Source organism: Trachinotus anak, unplaced genomic scaffold (genome assembly GCF_046630095.1).
Source record: "Trachinotus anak isolate AG129_WGS33_773 ecotype Australia unplaced genomic scaffold, CSIRO_AGI_Tana_v1 ptg000005l, whole genome shotgun sequence".
In the NCBI taxonomy this organism is placed as follows: domain Eukaryota; kingdom Metazoa; phylum Chordata; class Actinopteri; order Carangiformes; family Carangidae; genus Trachinotus; species Trachinotus anak.
Genome location: NW_027273856.1, coordinates 9,880,324 through 9,903,667, shown reverse-complemented (window position 1 = coordinate 9,903,667; position 23,344 = coordinate 9,880,324). Strand labels below are relative to the sequence as shown.

At 39.4% G+C, this 23,344-nt stretch overlaps 1 protein-coding gene across 2 annotated transcripts in view; it reads left to right on the top strand.

The window, feature by feature from the left end:
- pde5ab (phosphodiesterase 5A, cGMP-specific, b) overlaps positions 1–23,344 on the top strand; it is a 104,034-nt gene that overhangs the window by 8,771 nt on the left and 71,919 nt on the right. Inside the window, exon 2 of one of the 2 annotated variants that reach the window (XM_071478299.1) lies at positions 5,692–5,856. In XM_071478299.1, coding sequence (XP_071334400.1) covers positions 5,789–5,856 — 68 coding nt within the window. In that variant the 5' untranslated portion in view covers positions 5,692–5,788. Of the gene's footprint in view, positions 1–5,691; positions 5,857–5,915; positions 6,701–23,344 lie in introns of those variants that run through there. The other variant, XM_071478300.1, reaches the window with a different exon arrangement.

Genomic DNA, 23,344 nt, shown 5'->3' with positions numbered 1-23,344 from the left:
CTTGAGGTAACAAATGCATGAACTAGTTTTTCAGCATCCTTTAGACATAGAATGGGTCTGATTTTAGCAATATTGCGCAGGTGGAAGAAGGCTGTCCTAGAGACTTGCTTTATATGTGAAGTAAAGGATAAGTCCTGGTCAAAAATGACACCAAGGTTTCTGACTGTAGCACTGGAGGCCAAGGTGATGTCATCCAGAGTCAGTATATTATCACATAGTATATCTCTGAGGTGTTTTGGGCCAATTACAATAACTTCAGTTTTGTCTGAATTTAAGAGTAAGAAATTACTGGTCATCCAGGTTTTTATGTCCTTAAGACACACCTGAAGCTTGGCTACCTGGTTAGTCTCACCTGGCTTCATGGATAAGTACAGCTGGGTGTCATCTGCGTAACAATGGAAATTCATCTGGTGCCTCCTAATAATGTTTCCCAGAGGGAGCATATATAGACACATGTGTGCATCAGTGTGTGCAAATGCACTTTATAACTCAAATAGCTGATTTGCGATGTAATACAGTGTGCAGCATGACTGCGCAAGTGCACTTATAATACATTTCAATGGTTGAGAAAATGTCATGCCAAAGGAAAGAGCTGACCTGTATGGTCTGCTTCATTCCCTTGAGACTGTGCGTGTCCCAGCAGATAAGTTCAGCATTTTGAATGTCTTTGATGGTGATGAATCAATTTTCTGCAATACTGTAAGAGAAATTTCAGTCATGTGGGAAATTACACAGTTAAACCGTTACAGTTAAATGACTTGCATTTAAAAAAAACAAAACACTTATACCCGCTAACTTTGGTGTAAAAAGGAATCAGAAAGCTGAAAAATCTCCAGAGGCGTACTGTCACAGCCTTCTGCCACATTATGACTGACAAAAACAAACCCACATTGCTTGCTACAAACATCTATGGGGGACTGATGCTTGTTGATGCCAGTGAGTCAAATTAACCACAGTAATTAACCATGATAGTAAACAGTTATAGTGATAATTAAAACTTAAATGGTAATACTGGTAACTGTTTCATCATTAACAGTGACTACTAAGGTGTCATGTGAATTTAAATGAAGCTTTAATGTAAAGAATTTCCCTTGATTACTTTTATTAATTGAGTTTCATGAGGAATCGTTTCAGCCCTTATTGCAAAATTGCAACTATTCCTGAAAAAGTAACCTGGCTGTCTAATTCAACAACATGCTTAGTCAAGCCAATTTTTATTATCTTTGCACAACTACAAATTATAAATTGATTCTTCTTCCTCTTAGTTTTAGCAACTTTTTTTTTTTGCTTGTACAACTGAAGATATCAATACAAGTTTGTTGGTTGTATCAGTCATTCTGTGTTTCAACTAGAATTTAGGTTTGTACAACTTCAAATGTCAAGTTGAGGGAACATCAGCTATGTGTGCAAACACCTGACATTAGTTCATTTGCCTAACATTTTAAGGCAACCAGGTTACAAATGATTTTAAGTTGAACCAACTTCATTTCTACAATGAAGGCACTGGTGTTATGGACAAAGATAGATATTTTTGTTCATTAAAATGCATACCCTTGGGGTTGGCCCAGTAGTCGAGTGGTTGGAGCACATACCACATGAGTGCAAGATGCTCTTAGCAGCCAGTCGCTGGTTCGACTCCCGACCGGCCTGACTCTTTCCTGCATGTCATTCCCCTCTCTCTACCCCCAGTCCTGTCAGTGATGATGTTGATTTATTATAATTTGATTCTTATGAATGTGTTTCTTGTAAAAGGCATATACCTGCTTGCAGTTTAGCTAAATGATTCAAAACTTTTATCTTTTTTTGCCATGGATATTCCAATATAATAAACTGACTGATGACATATAATGTTATTATTAAACAAAAAAGTAGGACATTTAGAAGAATAACCTTAAAATAATCCTCAGAAAGGACTATAAGTAAGAGAAAAGGTAGGTAGGTTTTCATATGGAAGGTAGGGACAAATATTTTGGGCAGATAGAATTGTCCCTATTAATTTGAGTGAACTCATTCACATTTTTTGAGTGAGGTCATATTAGGTCATTCTGATGTGCCTTCCCAGAGGCTACGTCTCCAAGACAACTGATTTAGGCGTCACTCCTTCTGGCTGTGATGTCCCCGATAATCATTGTACGCCCTACAGCCACCATGGCCTTTGCCTGTGCTACTGTCAAAAGCTTACTTTAAAAGAGTCTGCAGCAGTCCTTGCAGTTTGGATTGGTTGGTTGTGTGAACATACTGTGCTGAAAACTTCTAACTAGTTAACTCTACCCTCTGGTCACATCACCACTTTCTCTGTTTCTCTCTCTCCTGCTACACACACAACCCATGTACTGAGCTGAGAAGCTGCTCTACTTGTGTAACACTATTCTGTCTCATACCTCTCAAACTTATGACAGATCTTGCACAGAGATGACAAATTAGTGTAATTTGCTCATTTACATGCAACTGCTGCCTCTTAACACTTAGGCCCAATCCATTTCTCACTCTTACCCCTTTGCCTACCTCTTCCTCTATCCCTGCCCCTTGCCTCTTGAAACAGAGTGGTAAGGGGTAGGGGTAGAAATATTTCCCTATGAAATGAGACACCACCACTATACTGTAATACGTCATCGTACATCATCGATAGCTGTTACGTAAATAGATACGACGAGTGTTTATCACAAACTTCTAAGATGTCTTAAGCTGTGGTAATCTCTATTGCATGGGTTATAGGCATCTTTTTGCATTTGTCTGAAGCAAATTGCAGAAATAAAGAGACGTTAATGCGCAAGTTTAGTTTACACACATGTCTGCGTTTGTGTATAATGCTGCAATAGTGTAACTGATCTCAGAGTGGCTGGTTCCCTCTTGGCTTGACAAGCTCCAGTCCTTGTCAGTGGGACACAGTCATGCCCACAAAAATGATAGAAACTATAGTTACAAGTTGGGTGTTTCTGCAGTAACGGAGGCTGCAGTTTCAGGACCGCATTTGTAGGACCATAATACATTTTGTTGGATTATAGATCGCATTTGAAGTGTATCTTTCACTACACATTCACTACACAGTTTTGCACAAAATAAAAGTATACAGTTGCAAATGGTCTATAGAGCTGAACTTTCCCCTCATGCATCATAATTCCAATTAATCAGGGCGATGAATTTACAGCATCTGCTAATTGAAGGCGACAAGGGCATCTGGTGCACGTAATGACCAGAAGGCGAACCCCTTATATCTGTGTATCTGCAATGTTTTTGGATGTCATGTCATGTGACTTAAATGCAGAAAGAGTGTTTCCATTTCACTTTTGCGAAATATAGCTTTATCGAATAGTCTGAAAAACCACCTCATGAGAGCATATACATTTTTTTTGCGACATTTAACATTCAAAATTCATGTTTCCGTTACTTGTTTGTGGACCTTTTAGTTTAGATTATTTTTGTCACAGTACAGTCAACACAGGTGTGTTTAAGTGCAATCACCAGTGCTCAGCTGAGCTGCTGATATTAGGAAGAACCCTGCTATTCCAATTGCAAATAGTCCTCCCGTCCTCAGGAGTCTGGACTTCTGAGTCGAACTTGTGAAGTTTGAACTCCATAGTACAAGACTCTGAACTTGATGTACTATGTTCTGAGAAGCGGCTAATATCTTGAGCATGACAAGTTGGAACCAGGCATTTATGGCAGAGCAGCATGATGATGATGATAATGATCACCTGGTAACCTGATGTCATGCACACCTACCTGCACTACTGCAATTTAACACATATCAGACAGGGACACGAAGAGAGACAGAAAGGGAGGGGACTGGCAGTAGAGGTAGAGGGCCTGTCAGCCAGTGTGTTAGCTAGAAAAGCTAACAAAGTACATAGTTAGCCTAGCTCCACTTGAAGTAAACAAGTGGTCGTCATGGACACGGGGCAACTGGCAGCTAAGCACAACACAGCTCTCACAGCAGAGAGCAGGGAGAATGAGTACCCTGCTAAATGTAAAAGTTTAACAGCTTGTGAGAAACATAACGAGAAGACACTCTGAAAATCCAGAGGTCCTCTTCACTGACTACACCCTGCAAAAAGATTTAAAGAAGAACAACCTCATATTCTTCACTGATTCTATCTATATGTGTGCAACAATTGTATTGCATATGTATCTGAAAGACAGAAGCACATTACTTACACTTACTTCCTTGTTGAGAAATGATGTTGTGCCCCGCCCGTCACCACTGTTTGCTTGAGATTGACAAGTGAAAGAGCAGAGAGTATCAAGATGGTAAGAGGAGGAAACATCAGAGAGACTCACATGTCAGAGAACCACATGTTTGTGCCCCAGCCAGACGCAGACTAAGAGACGTATCGGAACAGTAAGCATAGTTATTTGTTTGTGTTGTTTGTTAGCTCGTAACTGGCAGCGGCAGACACAGTCTTACTTGTTGTACTAATACAAACTCTTGCTCTCTGTACTGACAAGGCTTTTGGTTCAGCCATCCCTGCAAGTTGACAGGATTGGGTCTGTAGGTTTGTGACATGTGAATCCCTGGCTGTCTTTATGAGACTGTCATTAGTTCACTGCAATACAAGATGGAAATACTCAGTCATGGTGTTGACTTCTTATTTTGCTCCTGATATGTCTCATATTATATAAAAACATCATATGGACCTGTTAACAAGGTTAGAAACTTGATTTTTACTGGAGGCGGTCTTTAAACTTCCTGAACTGCTCACAGACTCATCTGGTCCACCCCAATAATATCACACATTTGATATCTAGGAGTTAAAATCGTGATGATTACGATTACAATTTTGTCAGTCCTGAAGGAGTAGACTGTGTTGCCACGCTATGGGAAATGTTTCACTTCACATGTGACATCATTTGTACATGTAAAGGTAAAAACATATATTTTCACATGTGAATTTAACATACATGTGAAATTTCGGTTCACATGTGAAATCACAACATCACGTGAAATATTGAAATCTACACTTTTTCTGTGTAGGATATAAAGTATGTACTCAGGTTTGAGGTCCTTAAACAACAAAGATTTGAATGTAGCAGTAGATTTACAGTGGAAAAGTTACTGAGCAGACCCGAACAATAATATGAGATGTCCTATTCTCTACAAATGGAGCCTAGAGGAAAGATATAGGCCTACATTATTAGAAGAATAAAGTAGGAACAGGTAGGAGATGGGTGTAATCACTTCTCATACAAGCTTTTCTGTCTCGGATGTAAGAGGCAAACCACTGTAGGGCTAATACTTATCTGGGGGGACAACATTTGGTAAGTGGTTTTAAAGCTCTAATTTACCTAGAAAGCTTTGGGAAACTTTTAGATAACTATTCCCAGTTGAGATGTTTTGTTTTGCTGGCCCTGTTGAGAGTTGGCCACCAGAGTCCAACTTGTTTTCAGTCTAGTCATCCAATTTGAGACTGTCATACACTTGGGTTATGAGTGCAGTAACAACTGATCCCTGAGGTTTGACCAATCTGCACTGGCACATCATGCTTTACCTTGAAAAAATAACAGCCAAGACAGCAAATGATGCCAAATGCATGAAAATATCCAAAAAAGATGGATGAATGGAGGGGAGTGTGGCATATCATTGGAGGCTGATAAGGTCCCTGATGAGGGACATGGGGAGCAATTATTATGATCCCTCTCTTTTTCCCTCGCTCACTTTCTAACACTCTTTTTTATTTTCTCTTTCCCTTCTAGTTCCAAAAAAGGATACCGCTGAAGTCAGGAAAGAGGGGGAGGCAGAGGGGAAACCAGAAGAGGAAACCCCCTTGGTACACTCCATCAGTGTATTTGCATGAGCGTGTATGCCGAAGCTGCTGAAGTTGTAGCAGAGCCAGAGGGACTTCTTTCCATCGCCATGGGGTGAGTGCTCAAGCGTGGATGGGGGCTACTGTTTTAGACAGACCACAACCACATTTTTCAGTGAGAGATTTTCAGTTTCCCATTGTGTGTGCCTGTGTGTGTTTGTGTGTTTACGTTTCCTGTGTGAGGCAAAGTGATGTAGTGAGAAGAGTTTTCTACTTTTGTTAGGGACGAGGAAGAGTTTGTGTGTGATACTAATGGCCTGTAATGAAGCTAAGTACCCAGACACTGTGTGTGGTATGTGAGCAGACCTGTTACTATAATTGTCTACATAATGGAACAATCTGAGTGTAGTTCCTTCTCATCGAGACTTTCACACCGCACTGAAAGAGAAGTGGTGCTGGCATTAAAAAACACAACTTAAGAGGACTGCTGTTTCAATGCTGCAAGGGTAATTTTAAGTCCTGGCAAAAAGTTCCAAGTTAGCCCTGTTTTTCCTCCATTTGTGTCCAAACTATTTATCTTCTAGTAGCACAGCTTCATTAAATGAGTGCCAGACTGAGCATGTGAACTCTCACACTTTAACAATCCCTCCTCTTGGGCAATTTTTCTTGTGTCACTGTTGCCGCCCACAGAGGCTAACATAAATAAACACATGCCATCACTTAAAAAAAAGTCTGTGCAGATCCCACAGTTCGACGTTGCGCGACACCAGTCCCAACAAGGTCGTGGGACTTTGTGGTCGTGGGTTGAATCTGAACCAGGCCCAGGAACAGGGGGATAGAGCTAAATTGGGGGATAGAGCTAAAGCTAAAGCCTGGAAAGCCTAACCTTTGACCCCCCTTTTTGAGAGTGGACAAGTGCGATTGGCTGAAGAGCTGAGGAGGTGCTGGACTGTGGACTGGTCAGTTTTTCTTTTGGATTACTGTGTGTTTTTGTTTTCACTATCTTCTGTCCCCTATGCTTATGATTTCTGTTTTTACCTTTTTGAGATCATTTTATTTCTCTCTTACACAACTTTGCACACATAAACATGATGTTTTTCTCCTCTGAACTCAGGATTCTTGACATTGACCAAAGGTCTGCATCTCGAGTTGTTGGCTACCTGAGCCAGAGGAGTTTGTTCTGACTATATAAGGTCTCTGTCTTCTCTTCTCTGGTTCTGCTCCTCATTCTAAAACCTGACCCACTTAACAATGGAAATATCTAGAGGGACCTATTTGCATTGTTTTCACCACAGAGCATCTGATATGTCTATCTGCGGAGTTTCCCTTAAATGATGCGGGAGGTGGATGGGATGTAGCATGTAGAGCTGCTTTAGCTCTGAGCCTTGATGTGTCCATGGTGGAGGAATTATAGGTTTGATGGGAAATGAGGCAAAGTGGAAACTGTCTTTGCAGCTAAACCTCAGTAAGGTATTATTAGCATCCTCATTAGAAGATCAAAATATTGACAGCTTGCTTGTAATTTTGCTTAATTTTCGGTTGAATGAAAGCTCTGCAATTACCATCTTTGAGTGACAAAACCACACGGGAGCTCTCTGCCTACAGTTTAAAGCTGTGGTAATCAATATTTCTTGTATTAACAATGAGTCCAATGACTATGTGTCATGTGAACATGTTACTCTCAGAGGCAGATCCACAGAGAATTTTCACCCGTCTCTGGAGGTCTTCATAACTTTATAGAACTTTTTGGCTTCTTGTAGCTCATTGCTTATTTCCAGGAGCAGCAGGCAGCTGTTTTCAGTGAAAAAGCTCTGATAAACCCACTGCACACTACCAGCTCAGCCACAAAGGACAGTCAGCAAAGTTAGGAACTATCTGATGAAGAAAGTGGAACATCTAGCAGATCAACAGCCAGATACTGGTGGCCAGAAGCAAGACTTTTTAGAAATGTTATTGTCATTTATTCTAGTGCTCTCAATGCACCCTGCTAGACACCAAAAATAAAAGTCTCTAAAATGTATTAGATTTTTCATATTTTATGTATACATTTAAACCTGTGTTTATTGACTTTTCTTGCCACTTCTCCATTCAACACTGACATATTATTATCTTATAAAGTTGATATGGAAAACTATTACACAATGATTGACATTATCATTCATCTTTTTGTCACGCATGGTAAATGATGAGTCCAATGTCTGCTCTCCTTTTACCTCTACTTTCGTCTACACAAATATGCTCCTCCATGTTTACCAGGAGTCATTAACTTTGTCTTTGTAACACTTGTAACGTTGTAACATACATGACACTGATGAAAGCTGATGAAAGTTGAGAGCTGTAAAACAAAACCATGAGCTACAAGAGGCTGAAAAGCTCTATAGAGCTGAGGGGAACTGAAGAGTTGGGTGATAATTGTTGATTGGTTGTGACTAGGAGTGACACCTTTCAAGTTATTTTTCCATTTTTAATGTAAAAATATTGATAAGCGCAGCTTTAACTGCTCTGGTAAATCTTCTCCACATGGCCAGGATAAAATTGTAGTGGATAAATACTCATTTATGTTTATGTTGGCCAAAAAGTAGTCAACTTTATTTATCAAGTGTAAAAATACTGGAACCTGTCCATAAAATACCCACAAAGTTTTCACTTGTAGAAGTTAGAAAAATACCCCAGGCATGACTTCTATATTCTCAGTGGTAGCTTCAGCACATGAAAATTTTATAAGGTGGTATAACAGATGTTATTTTTTTCAGCCTTACTGTTACTCTCCCTTAGTGGCCTAAATTAAATTAATGCAGCTTTTTGTAGTTACTGATAAAAGGTTACCTCATTCGTCCCTTACAAATACACAGCTCTGTTTGTACTGTGACTGAAGCCATGCTACATTTCTAACCCCTGACTAGATATAAACACTGTGTCGTACACACAGACGTGTCTGTTTATACAGGGTTATATTTTCTATTTCTGTAGTGGTATAAAAACCCCTTTGGGTGTAACGATTTGAATAATTGCCCTGCTCTTCAGCTAGATTTGCATTATGCCTGCGAAACCTGCTTGGAAGTTATTACTTTATAATGGGAACATGTAAGCAAATGCCATGTGCTTTTCATCACTTTAGGAAGGACAGTTGCCGCCCCCCCCCAAACCCCCCACCCTCAACACACACACACACACACACAAACACACACACACACACACAACCACAACCAACTCACGTTTTTCTTTCTTGCTTCGTTTGGTGTGGCTGCAGTCATTTCTGTTGAAGTTATATGAGTCACTTATTCCCTCTGGTTGTGACAGTGATGGAGCCAAGTTCCCATTGTGTTCATCCCAAATTTCCATTTCAGGATGCAAGCTATTCCAAGCCATACTTGGTTAAAAATAAACCTCAAAAAATGAGATGAGATGTAGAAGAAAAACAGTGATCCAGGGAGAGAGGGGAGGGAGTGGAATGAATTGAACAGATGTGGAAAAGCTGTTCTATGCTTCATTTAGCTCATCTAGATATCCACTAAATATGGCAGACTTTACTAGAAACTGCTCAAAAAGTATGGATTTTCATCCACATCTTGAGATCAATACTCAGGAGGACAAAGATAGAGTTCTCTTGCCTCTGTTTGACACTTAAACACCTCTGGCAAGATTAGACATCAGCTCCACAAAATACAGTGGAGCACTGTGTCTAAAATGACTTACACTAAACAGACCACATTCTCCATGGTATCTATCAGGAGATATAATAGCAGGACAGAGCTGGCTAATGTGCAGACTCTAGGACACATTTCCGCTGCAGAGGTGAGACATCAGCCAGCTGACACCTCATTGTGTTTATGTGAGCTGGGAAATTGATTCAATAAATCTGTGAATGGGTGAGAAAAAGCAGAATTAGCGCTGTGGGAGGAAGGTGAATAATTTGATAGTTTATTATGGCCATGACCAGAGCTGTCTTTTTTCAGCTGTGTATATGAGAGTGTTTCAGTTGTGTGTATGAAAGCTTTTCACTTTTGCATGACGTTTTCAATTTTGTATGTGAATGAGTTTGGTTTCATATGTGTACATGCATGTTAATTCTAAATAATGTAACTGATTGCTCCTTATAACATTGGGTGGCGTTTCTCCTATATTTAAACTCCAAAATGACATTTGGGTTGTGTGGCATGTACAGTGGGACAGAGCCGGTCCTGACCTCACTGTGCCTGAGACAGCCTTTCACCTGACTCATGAGCCATGGAAAACATTTTCAAATGTAAAATAATATTTATACTATGGTTTGGTTGAATGGTCATTATTTACTGAGATATGTACATCCATATTGCCAACTATGCCCAGCTAATCAAGATTTAAAATTCAATATTTAATCAATAGTCAATTTCAATCCATTGCTTTCTATCTTGCATTAGTCCAGGATTGTAACTAAACCTTGACTGAGAACTATATAATCATTGTCTTGTTTTAAAATTGTGTATGCACCTATGAAAAGCACCATCAGGCCCATGCTGTCTGGATGGCACAGAGGTTGCTACTGGAGAGCCCAAGTTACATTTCTGCATTCACATATGAACACATGTTCACATGTGACGTGATTATCTTTTCTGAACTGCAGTGTATAAACACTGTTGCCTGTTGCCATTTATCAAAAGTAACAAATACTTGTATTTCACTCTCACTTCTGTCAAGCACAAAGTCACGGAAAACAGCCCTGAAAGTGGCTTACTTTCTTGCTTACTGTAAGACACAGACAGACCAAGAAATGCATGGCTGGCTCTGCAGTAACATTCATCAGTCTTTTAATCTGCTTGTGTCACAACAACAATTTTTAGTTTACAGCTTTTTAAATCTCTGAATTTGAACAAAAACAACACAAGTACAATACAAGTGGTTTCAGTACTTAATGTACTTAACCAACCCTTTATTTTGTACGATTTGTTTGTGGTCCATCACTCAAGTCCAGTCACACAGTGTCTTGACTCCAGCAGACCCATCATGTGAGCCAGAGCCAGCTGAGCCTCCTAACACAGCTGGTGTTACAAGGCTTAAATTCACAACAGTGCTGCTTTGGGCTAATCAATGCTATGGTACAGGGTTTGGTTACAATTACAGTACTGCTGCAGTATGTGATGCAGGTATGACTGGACACAAAATTTACCACAAACTATACCTACGCCAGAAGAGTATATACACTACCAAGGATGGATTAACGAAGCATATCCTGACCTGGGCCCTGTAATTGTAATTTCAAGGTACATCCTCCTAAATACATTTTTGTTTACTCAATTTAACACAAGACAACAGTTTTCTCGGGCTTAAGACAACATGTATTAAAGGTGGCATGTTAAGTCCATTGTATGCACTGTACATGAGAGGGACAGACGAGCTTCCAAAGGAATTAGGTGGAATTAGGTCAGTGCAGAAAGTAGCGTGTCCTTTATCTAGTAAGGTGGAAAGTTAGTGGAAACTAAAATCTGCAATTGTGTTTGAAACAATTATGAGGACATGCAAGTGAATAAGAATGGCACTGTTGAAGTTAACACCAGCAGGAAATGCCATATGTGATATACGTATATAAATCTTTTATAACTTTTATAACTTACACAAGATTGCTTGATGCCTTTGTACAGCACATGTTAATTTCTTCTATTAGGCTCCTTGTACTTATGTCTTTACAAATATGTTTGCTATCTGATTGCTGAGTTGATTTTGAAGGCAGAAGATGAAGTGATTGAATCAGGGCATACCACAGACCAACCAGCTACTCCTCAACAAGGAGGTATGTGCCAGTGCAGACTGAGACTATGATGTAACAAATGTTTTGACCAGGGCATGTTGGATATGTGGGCTAGCTGTGAAATCTGCCATGAAAGCCATGCAGCAGGCCTAAGTGGAGGTTGGGGTGGTGGATAGGTGCAGCTGACTGGAATGTGCATCCCAACACAGACCTTCATCTTTTGCTTAACCCATAACCTTTTTCCCCAACCTTAAAACTTATGCAGTTGCCATGAGCTCAAATTGTAGAAAGCAAGAATTTTAAAAACATAATTCAGCTTTTGTACAATCATTCAGCATCATTGTTGTTCTATTGTGATGGGATTTAAGGTCAAGATGATTTTGCAGGTGTGTCTTGTATCCACGTCTTACTGTCCTCTGGAAAAAGATTACAACAAAATACTGCTCATGTGGAGGTTGATAAGTTTGTCAGTCAACACCAGTGATTTTGTTTTGGAATAAAAACATCACAAGGTTTTTTTCTGCAAGCCCACCTCTCCACAGCTTAGAGCCAACCAACTCAGTATCAGCATCGAGAACAGACCTCCCCAGGCAGTGATGATTATGATGGATGCCCAGGACCCACTCTTCCCCAGCATGTTACTTAACACCTACTGCTGGCTATTCATCAGCTGGCTGCCACACTGGGGCTAATGCAGTTAACAAAGCAGACATGGCTCACAGGAGCCCACCAAGGGAATAGAGTGTATGGGTGTATATTTTCTCCTAATAAAATGCTCCTGTAACACGGCTGCAGCAATTCAATCTCTTTGTGACCAGTGGACTTTCTTGCGTGTGCCACTGGAATTATTATAGACTTCTTATAATAACTTTATAAACTGTAAAATGTTGTTATAAATTGATAAACATTTTTGCTAAGACATTATACATACACCCAAAATAAAAGAAAAAAGTCATTTAACTTATTTAAAGCTGAATTAATAGATTTTTTTTTGGCCGTTTGGGGGCAGCAGAGCAGGTAGTAATCCCAACAGTAGGAATGGAAGTTTCTTCCATTTCCACACAGATATCAGCCAAGTGACCATCAGGTTCTTGGTCACCTCTCTTACCATGGCCCTTCTTCCCTGATATCTCAGCTCTAGAAAGATTACTGGTTGTTCAAAACTTCTTCCATCGAAGAATGATGTAGGAAGCTGTGCTCTTGGGAACCTTTTTGCTCTGATATGTATTGTAAACCTTATATAGACAGGTGTGTGTCTCTCCAAATCATGTCTAATCAGATGAATTTACCACAGGTGGACTCCAATTGAGGTGTTGAATATATGCAAAGATTTCTAAATTTCTATTTTCACTTTGTCAGTGTGTTGATTGATGAGGGAAAAATTATTATTTAAAAAAAAAATCTAGTTTAAGGCTGCAGCATAACAAAATGTGAAAAAATTGCGAGGGTGTGAAAACTTTCTGAATGCACTGTAGATATGAAGGGCTCATTCTAGGCCAACAAAAACACAACAACTCATAGTTTCAGGTAATAATATGCTAATAAAAGCATAATCGATAAATGATAAATAAGAAAAACCTACACACTGGTGCTGTAAAGTAAGTTACTATGCAATGATGATGATGAATGATGGGATGAATAAGTCAGGAAATAGATGTGTGATCAAGTGTTTTCATAGTGCCACTTCAGTCTGATTGCAAGAGGGAATGATTATAGAGGAACATGACTAGATTGTAGATCAGCAGACTGATACAGTACAGTAAACTGGTGGCCCTGTCAGAAGTGTGTTCTTGCCCTCTGCTTACTGACTGAAGTCCAGTTCCACAGAGTGACCTGACAGATTATCTGCTTGTTTCAGCACTTATTAATAGATAAAATTCATAATTGCCATAGGCACGATAGACGGGTTATGTTAGACCTTCCCTTGACATCTAGACTATCATTAGGAACTGAATGCACAAGCTATGCTAGTCTCACACTACACACACTGAATGGAGTGATCAATATTAGTTAATGGTTAATGGACTCTATGATGTGGAGGTATTCCAGGTATGTGTGGAGATGAGAGACTCTATAGTCATTTTGTATTGAGACGCCATCAACTGATGTTTTATTAACTTTGATCTTGTAGCATCTCTTACAGTTTTGAGGTTATTTGTGTTAATGCTATTAAAGTAGGCCGCCCTAAGCTTAGTTAGCAATATGTGCACAGATGGGTTCTGCTCCAGATGTAGAAAACCTCAAGTCAAAAAAACATTGACATTGGCAATAATGCCTTAGAACATTGCCTTATTCAACAGTATGTTGTGTGTTTTACTCCATAGCCAAATGAAGAAATTCTGCCTACTGGCAACTCTTTATAGAGTTTCACAAGTAAAGAACACAATATAAACCAAACAGCCTTGAAATGGGAAAATATGTTTTACAGTTCAGTGAATTAAAATCCTCTAAAACATAATTTACACCATCATGGGACACAAAAATACCAACAAAATTCTTAAAGGTAGGTCAGCAGGTTCTTAAGGTAGGATGAGGCAGGTTTCATTACAGGTCAAGCTGACTCCCCCAGAGGGTGCTTTAGAAGTAAGAAGGTTCTCCATTAGATGACAGACAACAGGATGACGAGAGCGAAATAAGAGGTTTTTAAAGCGTAAGGTAGGATTAGCTGACTTGATATATTGTGCAGCCCAGACTTGACTCTGTTAAGAATAGTGAGCAGTCATACTGTGTTATTTCCCACTTCAACACCCCTCAGTCTGCAAGACAATTCTTAGGTAGCAGTTTCTCAGAAACCTGGGGTGTCAGATTAAAATTAAAGTCACTTAGGTCACTTTATTTCCAATAAAGCATACAGTAAAAGAGTAACTGGATCCTGTGATGTCAGTGTGGCCCTACCTTATATAAAGCAAAATACATCAGTGATTAGATTGACTGACCTTTAACTTAAAATTACATTTTATTACTGCAGCGTCCTGTATATTTCTGTGTATATGGTCTATGTATAAGTAGTGCTTCATTTGACTTTTGGCATGCACAGCTGTCTGGCACATTGCCTTTTTTTTACTACCAGTGGGGGATAGCCGAGTTAATTCTATACATAGGAGCTTTAAAGCAAGGCTTTGTCAGTTTCAAGAAAAGAAATAGCAAATGATAGTCTTACAATGAGAAAATGAACAAATTAGCGAGAGAATGCACCATTTCTCATGTCAGTACACTCAGTGTTTTTCTGTTGCAGCCTTATGTGATCTGGTATAACCTGCTGTGTGCTGTGAGCTGTTTTTATGACTCTTATGAATCCTCTGCTCTTCTACTTTCTACTGTTACATTACATCCATCCATCCATCATCTATGCCGCTTATCTGTGTAGGGCTATGGGGGGGCTGGAGCCAATCCCAGCTGACATTGGGCGAGGGCAGGGTACACCCTGGACAGGATGTCAGTCTATCACAGGGCAAACATACATTCATGCTCACATTCACACCTAAGGGCAATTTAGAATCACCAGTTAACCAAACATGCATGTCTTTGGACTGTGGTGATTATTTTGGCAGAGATTGCGGTTTTGGTAGGACCACATGATTATAGCTGGAATCGTAATTTTTTTTTTTTCATTTTCACTAAAAAGATATAAATGATGTTGTTGATGTGATTTTTATTTGTGTTTGTACCAAGCAAGCATATTATTTGCATTCACAACCTTATTTCCAGAGAAGCACATCAGTATTGGACTGCAAAACATTTTGACTGGCAATATTTTTTTTATATTGAATATATTGTATGCTTCAGACTAGGGAAAATTCAAGTAATCTTAAATATTATGATGCCACATCTGGCAGATTTGTGTACACTAGCAGTTTTTCATTGTAAAGGCTATCAATCATGTAAAGACACTAGGTACAGAATCTTTAGGTGGTTACCACATGTTTGAAATTATTTTTATGGTGTAATATTTTGTTTGTAGAGAAATGAAACAATCCCAGTGACAGTGTCTGTATCATTGTCTTTTTTGATACCAGTACTTGGGGTTGCCAAAGTCAAGAATTTTCAAATTGCACACATATTTGCTTTAAATTATTAAAAAAGTATAGTTTTGTAATCACAGTATTCCTCTTTTGACCTCTGACAGTGTTTCCCTTCTTTGGTATGACTCATATACTGTAATTGTTACCAGGGAGCATGTGGATGAGCAATTTATACTGATCAGGCCTGTGTGGACACAAGTGCATCATGGGACACAGTGTGTGTGCGCAGTATAAATGTGTGTGTAGGATGTGTGTGCACAACCCTGGGGCATCACACAACACACTCCCACACAAACAGCTTTAATGAGTTTGTTTCCGCTCTGAGTTTTTCCCCTACAGTGTTTCCACAGGGTGATTTTTCATACATGCACATGCAACCAAACACAATAGACAGGTTGAAGTAAAAGAGAACGGTTAGAGCAAATCATTTATTATGATAATTTTTTACATTTATTGATTTTACAGTAAATATTTGGATCTTTAGAAAATATAATAATATGTTTTTTGGCCAGAAACACACACACACACAGGTGCTTTGTCTGGAGATATCTGGTTTTTGCCTGCAAGGGATTTATTCTGATGTGGCACAGCTTCCAATGTCTATTTGTACGTCTGTCCATCCGTCCCATTCTCATGGACAAGATATCTCAGTAACACCTTGACGGAAATTCTTTGAATTTGGCACAAACCTTCACTAGGACTTAAGGATGAACTGATTAAATTTTGGTGGTCAAAGTTCAAAAGTCAAAGATCAAAGTCACAGTGACAAACACATCACAAAACACTTTAAACAAAGTTTTAGATTAAATTTCACACAAATGGTTCATATTTTATATAACTCTGGATGAAAAAAAAAACGAATCTGAATTTACTCTGAGTGGCAGAGGGATACAACTGCAAGGCATTAATTTTAGTGTGTTTTATTTTTTTGTCTTTTGAGGCGACATTGACGAGAAGTCATTAATGTGCTTAGAATTAAAGTTCCACATTGAGCAAACACCAAAGCTCCAGAGTGATTGAATTTCGAGTTGCGAATGTTTAGCTGTAGGTCTGAAGATGGCATTGTTGGTCTGTCAGTTTGATTCAGTACACCACTTTGGTCCAGTCTGAAAAACCTCAACAACTACTGGAAAGTTTAGTTAAATTTTGTACAAACACGCATGGTCCTTAAAGGAAAAAATCTACTGACTTGTGTGATCCTCTGATCCTCTTACTTTTCCTGTTACCACCATAAGGTTGAAATTTTTGTTTTTTTAAGTGAATTGTCTTGGCAGCTATTGAATTCACACATTTATATCTCCCTCAGGATGAAATATAACTTTGGTGATCCTCACTTTTCATCTAGCACCATCATCAGGTCAAAATTTTAATATGTTTTGGTTTATGACCAAATACCTGCCATAATGACATTCCCATCAGCCTCAGTGGTTCCTTGTATTAATTACCAAATGTTAGCATGCTAAATATGCAATGCTAAACTAGTAGATAGTGAATATGGCAAGCATTATATCTGTTGAAGATCATTATATTCAGATAAGATAAGATAAGATAAAATCGCTTTTATTAGTCCCACAGTGGGGAAATTCAGTGTTACAGCAGCAAAGTGGCAGTGCAGAGAACAGGAAAGCTGCATAAACTGCAATAACAAGTATTTAGAGCAATAATAACAATATTATAATGTACTAAATATATAGATACAAAAAAAAATACATATTTACATCAACAGTAGCTAATGCATGAGGTTGTTACGGTGGTGAGTTGTTTGTTTCTGGTGTGTGTGTGTGTGGTTACTGAGCACAGTGTTTGTTGTAAAGTCTGACAGCAGCTGGAAGGAAAGACTTGCGATATCTCTCCTTCACTCACCGTGGGAGCAGCAGCCTGTCACTGAAGGAGCTGCTCAGTGCTGTCAGAGTGTCCTGCATGGGCTGGGAGGTGTTCTCCAACAGGGATGATAGCTTCGCCACCATTCTCCAGGTTGCCCACTACCTCCACTGAGTCCAAGGGGCATCCCAGGACAGAGCTGGCCTTCCTGATCAGCCTGTTCAGTCTCCTCCTTTCAGCAGTGGAGATGCTGCTTCCCCAGCAGACCACACCGTAAAAGATGGCTGATGCCACCACAGAGTCGTAAAAGGTCTTCAGGAGTGCCCCCTGCACCCCAAAAGACCTCAGGCTCCGTAGCAGACTAGCCGTTGCTAGAGCCGTTGCTATAGCCGTTGTAGCCGTTGTAGCCATTGCAGACTAGCCGCCGTTAGCTTGTCTATCTTATTGGGGAGAGATCTTACGTTCCCCAGGATGATGGAGGGGAGAACTGGTTTGTACCGTCTCCTCCTGGCACGTCGCTCCCTCCCGGCACGACTTCCCCGTCTCTTCCTCCTCCTCAGGTCACAGGGAATGTCGGGTCTCTCCTCGGCTAACACCGCTGTGTCACGGAGTGCCATCAGCTGTTCCCTGGTGTGAACTATGGAGCCATGGCTGCCCGCCGGGTCCCCGGACACGGACGTAAACAGAAAGAAAAAGAAAACAGTACAGCGGCCAGTACGAACACCGCAAGATTATGTGTGTCCATAGTGTGCGAATAAGAGCAGCTGACCGTTGATCAAAAATACAATTAAAAGTAGAAGAAAAGCGAAAAAAGGGAAAAAAGGGAAAAAAGCTCAACAATGAGCAGGAGCTGCAGTAACAGGCTGCCACTTGTGCAGCGCCATGGAAACAGTACCAGCATTGTGGGCATGATAACATGCTAATGTTAGCGTTTACCTCAAAGCACCATTATCTCTGAGTACAGCCTCTCAGAGTCACAAGCATTGCTGTAGACTTTTTTGATTAACTTTAATTAACTTTAATTTTAATAAGTTAAGGAACATTTTGAACATGAAAACAAAAACTGAAAATGAACATGTCTTGCAACACTGGTGACCTGTCATTATGGCACTCCAGGGTACCATCCAGACAAAAGTAAGCAAAATGCTTTGTTTTATTTGTTTTTGTTGTATTCAGCTGCCGGTAATTCTTATCATTTGAACTGGTGACAATGATGGTCAGTGCAAGCTAAAAATGAGAAGACTCCAACCTAAAAGTTTTCTACACTGAAAAGATTTGATAGCATCAGATCTTCTGATACCTCCTGGTATTGCACCAAAGCAATTGTCACTTGCCACCACGCGTTTTTCAGATTATTGCTTTAACTTTCACACTTTAATTTACAGTTCTGAATGTCTTTTAGTGTTATTTTGGGCAAAAGTCTATTGTGTGTATATACGTTTCAGTAGATTAAAGCAATACCATATTGACATCTCTTAGTGGTACACCGCCAGTAAATATTCACTCTAATAACCACAGGTGCTATCATTGATCTTGGTTCCTTCCCTCTTTTTCTCTGCACTGCTACATTATCCTCAGAAAACAAACGATCATACATGTATCTTAGGGTAAGAAAGTCATGTGACATCTCTTCTGGATGATCACCTAACAAAATACAAAGTTCAGAATGAGGTCAGTGGCAAACATTGCAGCAAATTACAAGGGGAAATCTATACACATTACCTTGAAGACTCATAGATGCAGATGACAACATCTACTGTAAGGCTCTCTTTTTTGAGTTATGGGAACCATTATGACTATGAAAACGTCCATAAATCTGGATGGTAATTGAGTCCAGGACAAACATCTTTCATGCAAGATAGATGAATGGGGAACTGAAAGTATTGCCAGGCGTGAAGCAAAAAGCCAAAGTCCTCTGGGAGACAAGTGGTAGGAAGGAGGGCATTGTTGCTGAATATATTTATTGTATAAACTCAGATATGTATTATATGTTATTCAAACTGTATGCTATGCCTGAAACACCATGAAAACCAAGTATAAGGCTAAAAATGAAGCACTACAAGATAAAATGCTGGTCAGAAAAGTCAAAAAAACCAAACACAGTGATGCTGACTTCTCTATGATTAGACCTGAGATGAACGCACTGACCCTTTTACCTGAATTCATAAGAATATAAAGTGCTACATCTTCCCTCAGATTGAATTTCATATCTACCATTTTAAATGTTCAAGGTGATGCACATTTTTTTCCATCTGGAACACTGAACTAATTGTTTTTTTTTTATTTTCTTGTATGATTTTCAGAGAGGACATCTACTTAATGTGCCTGAAACCAGGCTGTGGGTTTTCCTCTCTTGGTCTTGCTTTTCTCTTTGATGTCTAAAAGTCTGAAATGAGTTTGAATGCAAGACAAAGCTTACAACATGTCCATCATTCTGGATAAGTCAGATAATTATTCATTCCATCCCCTAAGGAGTTGTACTGGTGTAGATGTATCTTCTGTAACACATACACTTACAACATTAACAGGGGCGATACAGCTAAGCTGGGAAATCTCTTGTCACCAACACAACCTTGAGTCTTTGCTCATATGCATACTGTTTATCAAGAAGCTATGTGTCTAAAATGTGTCTAAATGTATGTGAACATTTATACAACTATATTTAGACTGGCTAATAAGGTTTTAAAGGCTGAACATGTCATTTTCTATACTCAGTCCAATGCAGAGTCACCATCACCTTGCAGATTGTGACAGTCCGTTGAGAGTCTACAGCCTCTCACAGCCTACACTGGACTGAAGGCAGGGTAGGAAATAAAGTAAATCAGTCAAACATTGACACCAAACTATAGTTCAAATTTCTTCAAAACATTTTCTTTCATTGTAATGGTTAACATCCACAACACTATAAAATCACTTATATATATATTTGCTTGCATGCAAAAAGCAGCCGGAACATCTCAGTAAGAACAATTCTCTAAACTGAAAGTGCTTTAAAATGAGGGCCATTATGAAAGCCATCTATTTATGCTCTGTGCTGTCAAACTCTAAAACTGCCAACTGAGTCACAGCGGGAAAATTATTTATATTTCTGTACAAACAGATTTATTTTCTCTTGTCTTCTTCCAGCTGCTCAGGAAATTGCATTTTTGTTGGGTCTTCAGTTCAAACTCTCCCAGGCTGCTGTGTGAAGAAAATGCTTCAAGAAAATTTTGCTTGTTGGGACAGTGAGTCACTATAGTTTAAGTCAATAGATTGGTGCAAACAGTTTTCAGTGGTATTTTCACACAAGGCACATGATGTCATTTTTTACAACCACTACTTTTGCTGTCAGAGGCTTCCCAGTGATTTAATAGAAAACTCACTCCATTTCAGGTGGAAGAGAACAGGCCTCCGTCGCTCTCGCTCTCCTCTTATGAGATTTATTCCTGTTGTCCCCTCTCTGTGCTGACACTGTGCAGACACACGTCTGTGTTTTTTCAAACATTTGCTGGATGAAGGGAAGCCATTAAACTTATGCCTGCTCACAAACAGCCCTGTTTTCAGGACCCAGGGTGATGCTGAAAAGAAAGCTTTTATCTCCTTGACTGAATATTTTTCTAATAGGGCCAACTGATCCTGTGCTCCAGAGTAGCCAGAATTTTAGTTGTTCGGCTGAATCCAAGAAGTACAAGAAAGACATTTGTAGACATAAGTATTGGTTTTGATTTGCATCAGCAAAAGGTGGCAGTGTGAGTATAAACATTTGTTAGAGATTCCTTTGACAATGCTGATATCCAAGCAGTGGGACTGTGTGAGATGAGTCATGAGTCAGTGTTTGAATGGTCTGATCTGAGACATGTTCATGTATGGCTGATTGCCTGGTCAGGTTTTTATTTCCTTCCTTTCTTCATGTTTCAGAATTGTTTACTGAGTAGCTCCAGAAAGAAAGGCCTGAGGGCAAAGTCCACTGACACGGTGAAGACTGAGCAGACTCCCCCACCCCTTGTATTTCTGCCCACTGTGTGTGTGTGTGTTTGTTTATATAAAAGAGAGTGAATGAGAGTGCTCCTGATTCATATATGTGTGCCTGCCTGTTTGCATTTGAAACAGTACCTTAGGCACATTATTGCTTTACATAATGCATGAATGTGTGCGGCATTTGATGCAGTCTATTGTGATTTGAATAACGTGACCACCTACTGTATATTTAAGTGTGAATGCATGTGTCCTAATGTGTACAGTATACAGTGGAGTCCAAACTCTAACACCACTACTTTCCCCATTCAAGTGAATGGGAAAGTGGTTTATTTTATGCATTTTATACAGCATGTTGTGGATGTTCATGTTTTTAAACCTACAAACAAATGAAATTAATGACATTTGTGGTGACAAACCTGGTGACAAACCTGTAGCTGTGCTGGTCAGGGAGTTATGGCTATATTAGAATTTTCTATTAGAGCAGAAGTCAAGAGACTCTTAAGTTCAGAAAATGCCTGCTCATCATCGGGGTTCTAGGGGAACAGGATGGAAGAGGTTAACTTGGTCGCTTCTCTGCTGAGGTCCTTCATGAATCTTCAGTAGAGGCTGGCAAAGGCCAGGAATCTCTGCAGCTGTTTGCATGTAGAGGGTTCAGCTACTGCCTTGATCTTTTCACAATCAGTGAAGGATACTGACTGTTTTGGGATGGAACTTGGTTAAGAGAGTCAGTCCAGTCCTGACTGACTGACTGACTCTATATGTGGAGCAAACTATTTACTTTTGGCTTGAAGGCTTATCTTTTGTTGGTTGATGAACTGAACTGAACTTAATTCTGAACTAACTGTTGTTTTGTTTTGGTTTTGGTTTGTGGCCTTTAGGACTACGCATTTGGGATATGTTGAGAGTCTTTCAAAATATGAATATTTTGATTTTACACTAAGATTTTGTGCTTGTATTTCTCTGTTTGAGCTTGAATATGGTCATTCAATCTTGTGATATAGGCCACTCCATTTCATTTTGCAAAATTGTGAAATATACAAAGCGTACTTTTCAAACTCATCCTGTGCAAGCATTACCAAAAGAATTTTGATAATCCAAAAAATGCGAAAATTAAGTAAAGGGTTGTGGTTGCTAATTGAATTAAGTGTGTTTTCTACTCTGTGTTGGGTGAGTGAATTGCTTAAAAGAACTAGAATTACCACCTCGTGATTGTATCCCTCAATCTAATCAGCCAAATTGAAGAAGACATTGTCACAATCTCTCCTTCCTGAGTTACAGCACTGGATAATGGCCTGAAGTGTTTTTGTAGCACATTGTGATGTCACAGTGAAATTGACTTTTTACCATTTGGAGAAAAAAATATCACCACTTCATTTTATCCTTATAGATATTTGAGTTAAAATGTGTCACAATTTCCATATGAAAATCGTGTTTTGTGAGGTCACAGTGACCTTGACCTTTGACGTTAGACCACCAAATTCTAATCGGTTAATCCTTGAGTCAAAGTGAATGTTTGTGCCAGAAGTAATTCAATTCCCTCTGGTGGTTTGTGTGTATGTGTGTGTCTGTGAGTGTGTATAATAGTTGTGGTGTTTTTACTCTATATACAGTATGTGTTTTGTGTGGAATGGTTGTGGTTTTTGAGTGCTGGTTGATTATCTGTGTGCAGTTCAGAGAGTCTGGTTTAGTTTATGCTTGTGTCATCCAGCAGAATTTTCACTGGTGCTGTTTGATGAGGGAGTGACAGCTCCAGCCATCATCAGCTTTCCTGCTCATTAACTGGCTCCAGTTTTATTACAGTTGTATGTCTTAAGTAATGGAGCTAGTAATGTACTTTGCAATTTTTGTCCCCAGGTGTATTGTGTGTAAAGATGAGATTTCAGCCTGAGAACTGCATGAGAGGAAGGCTCATACTCTATATAAAATATAAAGAGTTTGAATTTGGCAGTTTAAAAGTGGTGTCACTAGATGAAAGGAAAGGTCACCAAAAACATTACGATGTTTGTCATGTACCAAAGTGCTGGTCAATGGGGAATTTTGATCCAGTGTTGGATAAAAGGTCACAGGCTGTATTGACA